Raw genomic sequence first — 10,220 nt, 5'->3', positions numbered from 1 at the left:
TTACATATGTGTTGTTTATGATCTTGCATGCTCTCCGTTTCTAGTAGAGGCTCTGGCCAAGTTTTTACTTTTAACTCCAAGAGGGAGTATTTATGCTCGATAGTGGGTTCATGCCTCGCATTGACACCTGGGACAAGTGATGAAAGTTCTAAGGTTGTGTTGTGCTGTTGCCACTAGGGATAAAACATTGGCGCTATGTCCGAGGATGTAGTTGTTGATTACATTACGCACCATACTTAATGCAATTGTCTGTTGCTTTGCAACTTAATACCGGAGGGGGTTCGGACGATAACCCGAAGGTGGACTTTTTAGGCATAGATGCAGCTTGGATGGCGGTCTATGTACTTTGTCGTAATGCCCAATTAAATCTCACTATACTTATCATGTCATGTATGTGCATTGTTATGCCCTCTCTATTTGTCAATTGCCCGACTGTAATTTGTTCACCCAACATGCTTTTATCTTATGGGAGAGACACCTCTAGTGAACTGTGGACCCCGGTCCATTCTTTAATACTGAAATACAAATCTGCCTGCAATACTTGTTTTACTCGTTTTCTCTGCAAACAATCATCTTCCACACAATACGGTTAATCCTTTGTTACAGCAAGCCGGTGAGATTGACAACCTCACTCGTTTCGTTGGGGCAAAGTACTTTGGTTGTGTTGTGCAGGTTCCACGTTGGCGCCGGAATCTTCTGGTGTTGCGCCGCACTACATCCCGCCGCCATCAACCTTCAACGTGCTTCTTGACTCCTACTAGTTCGATTAAACCTTGGTTTCTAACTGAGGGAAACTTGCCGCTGTGCGCATCACACCTTCCTCTTGGGGTTCCCAACGGACGTGTCAACTACACGCATCAGCCCTCCACCGCCGGCTGCCAAGAGGCGAGGAGAAGAGGACCTACGGTTTCCCCCTGCAGCCCGCCCCCACCCATCCCTTCGCCACCGGCAGGGCTCACCACCACCTCATCGTCCGCCGAGCCGAGCCCACTCACCGCCACCGAGGCTTCCATTTCGCATGTCTCATGTTTTCTTTTGGACGAACTAATAAGATGCTCATTTTTTTACGAGAGATCAACATGTTTTTTTTTACATGAAAGATGGATCGTATAAACGAGCGCTTAATTAGGAGGCTAGAATTTTTGTCCACCTCTAGTCAACCGTGCATAATTGCCTACGTATCTAAGACTAGCCCCAATGGGAGCATCATAAGTAGTATCATGCATGCCATGTTGGCAAAAATCTGATGTGGCACACCAATTAATAAGGTGAGAGATGAGAGTGGTATCATAATATGATACTGTATCATAGCACGTAAAACTAGAAAATTTAGTAGCAAACACATCATGTACACAAATTTGCATTAAGATTCTACAAAACATTAAATGTGGTGATACTATGATACTATCTTATGATATTATGCATTATGGGGTAGTATCATAAACTAGTATCATGTGCATGATACTAGTGTATGATATTTCCCATTGTGACTAGTCTAAAGAGTTTGCAAGTCCGTGTAGATTCCCTTAATTGCTAGGAGCATCTCTTCATATAAGATATGCCTATATGCTCCACAAGCTGAGGGAACATATGCAAGACACATTGGCATGCTCGAATATTATATCATACTACCTCCGATTCAAGGAATAAGGCGCCCTCGTTTTACGTGCTTTTCGTTTGACTAAGAATTACTTCAAATATATAAAGATTGTTTGTATGAAATTAACATCATTAGAAAGTGTTTTTCAATACAAATCCAATGATACTAATTACATATAATATAACCAAGATTTTGTTGCTTAATTTTTATGGTCAAAGTTCGCCTTGGAATACGCGTGCGCCTTATTCCTTGGGACGGAGGTAGTAGGAGATAATTTCGAACCAACATAACCATCAAGATATTGAAATCCACTCTCTAGTGGTATATCTATAACAAACAACACAATCAATATTTGGGGAAAGCATTTACCACACCATTTCCCTCTCGAAATATGTGATATAATGATTGGACGATATTTATACTATAGCGCGTACTTTTTGGGGCACAATTGTGTCCAACCTTTGTCCAATAAGAGCAAGTACAATAGAGTCCAGTCAGCTGACTATAAGACATTAAATAATATATTTTAGATGAGTTGGAGAAGAGAGAAGAGGAGAGAGAAGGGAGGTGGGCTACTATGCAATAGCCAGCTCTTGCACGTGCTCCTAGGCACCTTGTGAAAGTGAAAGGTGGGCCATATATTAGTAAAATACTACATTCTTATAGCCAACTATTGTACATGTTAGCTATATGATGACTACAAATGATATGATATCTTGTTATAGCCAACAGTTGGCTATACTATTGGAATTGCTCTAAGTGATGTCATTCATTAGTTCGTTGCCAACAAACAGTAAAGCACAAAACATTGATTATGAGGTCCATTAACCATGGTGGAAGCTCCCAGCCTCCGTTTTGCAAGCCCTTAAGACTGCCAGTTTTGTTTTTATTCAACGAAGTAAAATGGTACTCCCTCCTATCAATATTAATTGTCACTAATGTGGATGCATCTAGACATATTATAGATCTGGATACATCCATATTAGCGAAATTGATATTGTAGATTGAGATGCAATACTCGATATATTGATCGGATGTATATGGCGGTACATATATAGGCCACGTCCTCGACTATACAAGGAAGGAGATGGGCCCAATAATAAATACAAAGATATGTATCGCTATACATAACTATAGAAGATACACACCCGGATATACAAGGATATGTATCTCAACACCCCCCGCAGTCGAAGCGTCGCCTGGTCGAACGCATAGACTGGACCGGTACTCCTCAAATGATGACGCTAGGGAGACCCTTGGTCATGATATCCGCAAATTGTTGGGAGGTGGTCACATGAAGTACTCAAATGTGTCCAAGGGCCACCTGTTCCCAAACAAAGTGGATGTCCAGCTCAATATGCTTGGTGCGGCGATGGTGGACCGGGTTGGCGGAGAGGTAGACGGCGGAGACGTTGTCGCAGTAGACCACGGTGGCTTTGGCAACAAGACATGAGAGCTTAACGAGGAGTTGCCGCGGCCAGGAGACCTCGGCAACCGCGTTAGCAAAAGCTCGGTACTCCGCTTCGGCGCTGGAGCGAGAGACCATGGGTTGTCGCTTAGACGACCAGGAGATGAGCGAAGGTCCGAAGTAGACGTAGTAGCCAGATGTGGAGCGGAACGTGTCGGGGCAGCCTGCCCAATCGGCGTCCGAGTAGGCGACGATGTCCGTGGCGGTGCAGGCGTGGAGGGAGAGGCCGAAGTCCATGGTGCCACGAATGTAGCGGAGGATCCGCTTGACCGCAGCCCAATGAGGATCCCGCGGAGCGTGCATGTGAAGGCACACCTGCTGGACAGCATACTGCAGCTCGGGGCAGGTCAAGGTGAGGTACTGCAGGGCACCGACGATGGAGCGATAATATGACGCGTCCGTGGCCAAGGAACCATCCGTGGCAAAGAGCTTGGACTTCGTGTCGACAGGCGTGGCCGCGGGTTTGCATTTAAGCATACCGGCGCGGTCCAGGAGCTCGTGGGCGTACTTGCGCTGATGAAGGAAGAAGCCGCCGGTGCGACGTACGACCTCGATGCCGAGGAAGTAGTGCAGGGGCCCCAAGTCCTTGAGGGCAAACTCAGCGCGAAGACGCTCGGTGATCTGTCGCAGGAGGTCCGTGGAGCTGGCCGTCAAGATGATGTCGTCGATGTAGAGCAGCAGGTACGCGGTGGTGGCGCCATTGTTGTACACAAACATCGAGGCATCGGAGCGGAAGCCGAGTTGGTGAAGAAACGCTGCGATGCGCTGGTACTACCAGGCACGTGGGTCCTGCTTGAGCCCGTATAAAGCGCGAGAGCAGGCACACATGGTCGGGGTGGACGCTGTCGATGAAACCCGTGGGCTGATGGCAGAAGACCTGCTCCTCGAGATGGCCGTGAAGGAAGGCGTTGGAGACGTCCATCTGGTGCACGGGACACGCACGAGAGACCGCGAGCTGAAGGACGGTGCGGATCGTCCCGGGCTTGACAACCGGGGCGAAGGTGTCGGTGAAGTCGACGCCGGCACGCTGGCGAAAACTACGAACCACCCACCGCGCCTTGTGACGGTCGAGAGTACCGTCCGGATGGAACTTGTGCTTGAAGACCCACTTCCCGGTGATGATGTTGGCGTGAGGGGCTCGGGGAACAAGCGTCCATGTCTGGTTCCTCTGCAGGGCATCGAACTCGTCCTGTATGGCCGCAAGCCACGGCGGGTCACGGAGAGCATCCCGGGCAGAGGCGGGCAGGGGCGACGGCGTGGATGGTGAAGGCGCGGAAGTCGACGCGGTGCAGACGTACTCGTCCGAGGGGTACCGCGTGCTCGGGACGCGAATCCCTGCACGGGCGCGCGTGAGGGGCCCCGTGGCCGGCGGCGGAGGAGGCGGAGCCGGAGGCGAGGCGTCGCCCGGCGAAGACGGTGCGGCCCCCGAGCTGAGGCTCGAGGGCGACGCAAGCGGCATCGAGGCGGACGAACCCGGCAAAGGCGCGTCGCCCGACGAAGACGGCGCGGCGCCCGAGCTGATTCTCGAGGGCGACGCAGGCGGCGTCGAGGCGGGCGTCAGCGCAGTTGTCGGCGCGGGTGTCGGCGTGGGGTCACCCGAGACATGGCTCGAGTGTGACCCAGAGGGTTGCGAGGCAGCGCCCGAGCCAGAGCTCAAGGGTGCGGCGGAGAACGACGAGGCAGTGCCCGAGTCCGAGCTCGAGGGCACTGCAGCCGGCGGACCTTCCGGGGCAGGGGGTCGACACCTGGGACCTTCAGTAGTCGAAGGAGGAGTGGCGACCACCTGTATCTGTGCAAAAGGAAAGCAATGCTCATCAAAGTACACGTGCCGGGAGGTGATGATGCGGTGAGAAACCGGATCATAGCAGCGGTAGCCTTTGGTGTTAGCCGGGTAACCAAGGAAGACACAAGGAATGGAGCGCGGGGCGAGTTTGTGAGGGGCGGTGGCGGCGGTACTAGGATAGCAGCGACAACCAAATATGCGGAGGCCGTCATAGGACGGGGGAGAGCCGAAAAGAAGATGGTGTGGCGCGTAGTTCCAGCGAGGACGGCATGGGCGGAGATTAACTAGGAGGGTGGCGGTGGCGAGGGCGTCTGGCCAAAATGAAGGTGGTATATGAGCGTGGAAGAGAAGGGTTCGGGCGCAGTCGTTGATGGTGCGGAGGACGCGCTCGGCTCGGCTGTTTTGCTGGGATGTGTATGGGCAGGTTAGACGAAAGATGGTGCCGTGGGAAGCAAGAAGGTTGCGGATGGTGGTGTTGTCAAAATCCTTACCGATATCGGTTTGGAGAGCGAGAATGGGGCGACCGAATTGGGTGGAGACATAGGCGTAGAAAGGGGCGAGGGTCTGGGCGACATCGGATTTCTTACGAAGAGGGAACGTCCATACAGAGTGAGAAAAATCATCTAACAGAACAGGATGAACAAGATAGTATAGAAAAACAGAATTACTACTAATAGGAGAAGTCCAAACATCGCTATGAATTAACCGGAAAGGAAATGACGCAACTGTGGAAGAACTACTGAAGGGGAGACGTACGTGCTTGCCAACACGACATGCCTCATAGGTGTGAGTATCAAATTTATAACAAGAAAAAGAAAAACTCTTCATGATTTGACGGAGTGTGGCGGGGCTAGGATGTCCCAGGCGAGCATGCCAGAGATCGACGCCGGTGGCAAGACCGCGAGGTGCAGCGTGAGAGGAGGGAGCCGACTGGACGGGATAGAGATCGCCAGGACTCTCACAGCGGTGCAGAACCATCCGGGTACGGGCGTCCTTTACGGAAAAACCAAACGCGTCAAATTCCACAGTCACAGAATTGTCACGAGAGAGAGAGAGTTTTAACAGAGACTAAGTTTTGAACAAGTTGGGGAGAAACAATGACATTATTGAGAGATAAAGGCTTAGAATTAGACGGAAAATTAGTTGAACCTATGTGTGAGATGGGGAGACCAGCACCGTTACCGACAATGATGCGAGAGAAAGTGGAAGTTGGCGAGGAGGTGGAGAGGTTACCCGGGTGAGCAGCCATGTGTGCGGAGGCACCGGTGTCCATGAACCAGTCACCGCCGCCAGTGTAGGAGCCTGGGGAGGGAGCGTACTGAAGGGCGGTGTAGAGAGAAGGGTCCCAGGGGGCCGGTGCGGCCGGCGGTGGGGTGGCGTATGGGGCGAAGCCGCCGTAGGGCAGGGCGCCGAGGGCTGGCTGCGGCGCGGCGAAGAGGGCCTGATGCGTCGGCGGGCGTGGACCCATGATGCCCGGAGCGGGTGGGCGAGGCACCGGCATTGTGTAGGCGTGAATGACCCCGGTCCAGGGGTTGTAGCCGAAGGGGTTGCTGGAGGGAGTAGAAGACATCGCGACGGCCAGCGGGAGGGGGGCGGCGCGGCGGGCAGGAGAAGGACCGGCGGCGGCCGGTTTTGGGAGGTTAGGATCGTGGGGAATCTGATACCATGTAGAATGAGATGCAATACTCGATATATTGATCGGATGCATATGGCGGTACATATATAGGCCACGTCCTCGACTATACAAGGAAGGAGGCGGGCCCAATAATAAATATAAAGATATGTATCGATATATATATAACTACATAAGATACACATCCGGATATACAAGAATAAGGATACGTATCTCAACAAATATGAATCAAAGGGAGTAAAGTTTCTTTGCGGAGGTTTTTTGCTAGAAATATATTCTGCCTAGTGCTCACAAGTCACAAGTCACAACCTCCATGTTTGCAGATGTTTTGAAGACCAAGACTTTTGGTCTAAGTCTAGTCAACCCCGCATATTTGCCTACTTTTCTAAAGAGTTTGCCAGACTGTCCTTACTAGGAGCATCTCTCGATATATGATTTGGCTATGCTCCACAAGCTGATCGAGAGAACATATGCAAAATACGTCGACATGTCCAGATATTATCCCATAGTAGACAACCACTAACCAATGTAACCATCAAGCTCTTGGTGGTGTCCACTCTCTAGTGTTATATCCATAACGAGCAACACATGCTATGTTCGGGGAGAATATTTACCACGTGATTTCCCTCTCGAATGAATGTGGTATAATCATCCGACCATATTTATTCTTTAGCAATGGACCGCCAACAGGTTATCATCTTAGATTAGCACACACTAATCCGCCAACAGAAGTTCACACTAAACAAGACATGTCATGCCACCACAACTGCCAGAAGAAGTGTGTCTATAATCACACGTTGCATGCCCATCATCATACTAGGTCTTAGTTCTTCAGGAAACGTTTGCAGAGTTTGAGCCAGTACGGCCAATAGCCTCCAGCTCCAGGGCCCAAAAGCTCATGCTCAACCGGAAAGCGGTGGAGGAAGCCATGCTCGCACACCAAGGTTCTGGTGCCGCGAGCCCGTCCTCTGGTATCAGCCCCCGCGAAGCATGTCGCCACCAGCATCTTAGCCACCATACGGCTATCTGCCCGACAATGTGCCGGAGCCTCCGAGCCACTTGTCCTCGTGCATGTGCATCGACTCATCGAGTCCCCGCAGGTCGGCTACTCTCGGCTCGGTACCATTTGCCCAGGCACCGCCGATTCTTGATCTCAACGCCGCATACACCCTTGGCGACTCGCCGATGTAGGCGCAGGTGCCTATTGTGGGGTGTAAACAAGGTGGCCAGAATCTCTTCGCTGGGCAAAAAAAGGACTAAAACCGGGAAAAAAATGAAACCGCAGATAGAATTTGGGTGTGCCGTTTGGGTGCTATGGGCGGACGCCGCCCGGACAAATGTTCGCCCAACCCCCAAATCGGACAAAACATGGACAACAATCGACAAGACTTTCACTGTAAAATATATAGAATGATCATCTGACGAGACCTATTCTGTAGCGAAGGACTTTTTGAGGTACAACCATTGTGACTCTTTCTAACGAGGACTTTCCATGACACAGTTCATTAGTTTGTTGTCAACAAATTTTAGAAAAAGCAGAACCGTAGATTTTTAGGTCCATGGGGAAGTGCCGCATCCGTTTTGCATGTCCCGAAATGGTCAGTTTTGTTCTTAGAGTTGCATTTTCGTTTCTTGAGGAGATGGTCGGTTACCTGAGATGAAACATACAGAACGAAGGAACAACAAGGTTTTGCATAAATCCTCACATAATCTGACGTCCAAGTTTTGGATTTATTGCAATTTTGCAGGTTAACATAGGGGAATGATTAGCAGGAGGAACCGATCCCATGACGCTAAACAGGACACTGCAGCATGCCGCCTCAATTGCTAGAAGAGTTTTATTTCTGACGATCATGTAAGTGCATCACGCTAATTCTTGAGTCTTGAGGAAGCTTTTGCAGAGTGTGAGCCAGAACTCCCTGTCAGGGCCAGTAGCCTCCAGCTGCCTCTTCACGCCCTCAGCGAACGACACCTGCAAAGTGGCACATCTCAGGTCGGGAAAACAGCAGTTAACAGTCTCGGCACAGCTTTGGGAGAGGCTTGCAACTCACGGTGATGGACTGGGCGGAGGAGAGGCGGTCGACGAGGCTGAGGAGTATGTCGGCGGTGTACTCAGGGTGGCCCTGGATGCCGAGCACGTGGTCGCCGACGCAGAACATCTCCACGCCGGTCTTGTCCGAGGATGCCAGCACCTCCGCGCCCAGCGGCGCCTCCCAGACCTGCATTCATGCATGTGGAAGGTCAAGATCATTGATCGCCATGGTTTGCTGGCTGCCAATGTGTGTGTGACACGCGCGGGCGCACTAACCTCGTCCTGGTGACACTCCGTGATCTTGGCGTTGGGCGGCAGGTCCTGCAGCGCTTCGAGGAACCTGCACGGCGGCAGCGTCGCCGCCATGGTCACCTCCCTGATGCCGATGTCCCAGCCGCCGACCCTGGCCTTCCCGACGCGGCCGCCCAAGGCGCGGCATATCACCTGGTGGCCGAAGCAGATGCCGAGGACACGCTTCCGGGCGGCGACGAGGTCCTGGACGAGGAGGCACAGCCGCAGGATCCACCTCTCGTCGGCGTACGCGTCGTAGGGGCTGCCGCTGATGACGAATCCGTCGTATCCATCGAGGTCCTTTTCGGTGGGGAGCTCCCCGTCCACCGCCCGGAACATGTCCCACGCCTCCTCGCCGGCGTCACCGTCGCAGCCGCAGCCGAAGGCACTCACGAAGACGTTGAAGTAGCCACCGTACGCCTTGAGCACGTACTCGGAGTCCCGCGCCGCCAGCAAGAGCGCGTACCTCCTGCTCCTCCTTGGCTGGTCAGCTGCCACAACCTTCATGGCGGATTATCGTATCGATTGATCTTGCAGCAAGAAGATGACTAGACTGAGGCACTCAGCTGAGCGCGCTGAGCCTAACTTAGCAATCGGTTTGCAGATCAGTGAGATTGGTGTGCGGTGTGTGGTGTGTGGATCAGTTGGCTTGCACTGCCATTTATAGAGGCCGGTCGTAACATGCACGCCAATGGAGAGACTTCTTTTTTGAGGGAGGACTACAAATATGCAGAGACAAAATTCTTTTGATAGACCAAAAAGGGGCAAAAATTCTTGGTCTGACGAGACCAACATTCATCAGCAGCCATTAGGCTCGCTAGTTAGCTAGCTAGCATCGGTACTTTCTCTGATCGATCATGCATGCGACCTAGTACCTCTTCATAGGAGCTCATGACCGCAATGAGACGATCGGTACGTCAAGATTTAATTTTCACGGAGCCCTGTCGCGTCGTCTTGGTCGCCATTAATAATTAATTATCAGCCGTCTGATCATGCATACAAGCTTTGGGGACTTCTTCTTTTTCGCTCCCCGCGTTCAAGAAACAGTGTTGAGCTTTCACATTTGTTCCGAGAGCTAAAATTAGCCGCCTGAGACCGACCAAGTTAGAATCAAAACAGTTGCATGCAAAATCCAGCGAGCATATATTATAGCATACCAACTTTCTTTAATCTTTAGCACGATAATAACTAAATTATCTAGGGGAAATTAGTTAACTTTGTTTTCTACTTTGTGAATGTATGTACCAATGGTAATGTGTTGGAGTGAAGCTTAACCACATGAAAACAAACTACTCCTTACGATCCATAATAAAAGTCAAGATTTTAGTTCCAATCTAAACAAAATTGAACGAAAACCACGAAACCCCTTATTTCTCTCTATACGACAAGAAATTAGTAGAACTAAATATACAT

The 10,220-nt window shown here is 51.1% G+C and overlaps 1 protein-coding gene across 1 annotated transcript; it reads right to left on the bottom strand.

The window, feature by feature from the left end:
* Window positions 1-8,302: 8,302 nt before the first annotated feature.
* Window positions 8,303-9,412, bottom strand: LOC124651489 (gamma-glutamyl peptidase 3-like). Its single transcript, XM_047190574.1, has 3 exons — window positions 8,793-9,412; window positions 8,536-8,703; window positions 8,303-8,456 (listed from the first exon to the last, which is right to left on the bottom strand). The coding sequence occupies exons 1-3, from the start codon at window positions 9,312-9,314 to the stop codon at window positions 8,349-8,351; spliced, it is 798 nt and encodes a 265-aa protein (XP_047046530.1). The 5' UTR covers window positions 9,315-9,412; the 3' UTR covers window positions 8,303-8,348.
* Between the last annotated feature and the right edge of the window lie 808 nt (window positions 9,413-10,220).

The sequence above is a fragment of the Lolium rigidum genome, chromosome 5 (assembly GCF_022539505.1).
Source record: "Lolium rigidum isolate FL_2022 chromosome 5, APGP_CSIRO_Lrig_0.1, whole genome shotgun sequence".
NCBI lineage: Eukaryota > Viridiplantae > Streptophyta > Magnoliopsida > Poales > Poaceae > Lolium > Lolium rigidum.
Note: the sequence above shows the minus strand (reverse complement) of the source record. Positions and strands in the feature narration are given on the sequence as shown.

Coding starts and splice junctions, on each gene's coding strand:
- LOC124651489 (XM_047190574.1), bottom strand. CDS start 9,314: ATGAAGGTTGTGGCAGCTGACCAGCCAAGGAGGAGCAGGAGGTACGCG. Junction 8,704..8,792: donor CGGAGTGTCACCAGGACGAG/GTTAGTGCGCCC, acceptor GCATGAATGCAG/GTCTGGGAGGCGCCGCTGGG. Junction 8,457..8,535: donor CCTCCGCCCAGTCCATCACC/GTGAGTTGCAAG, acceptor GCCACTTTGCAG/GTGTCGTTCGCTGAGGGCGT.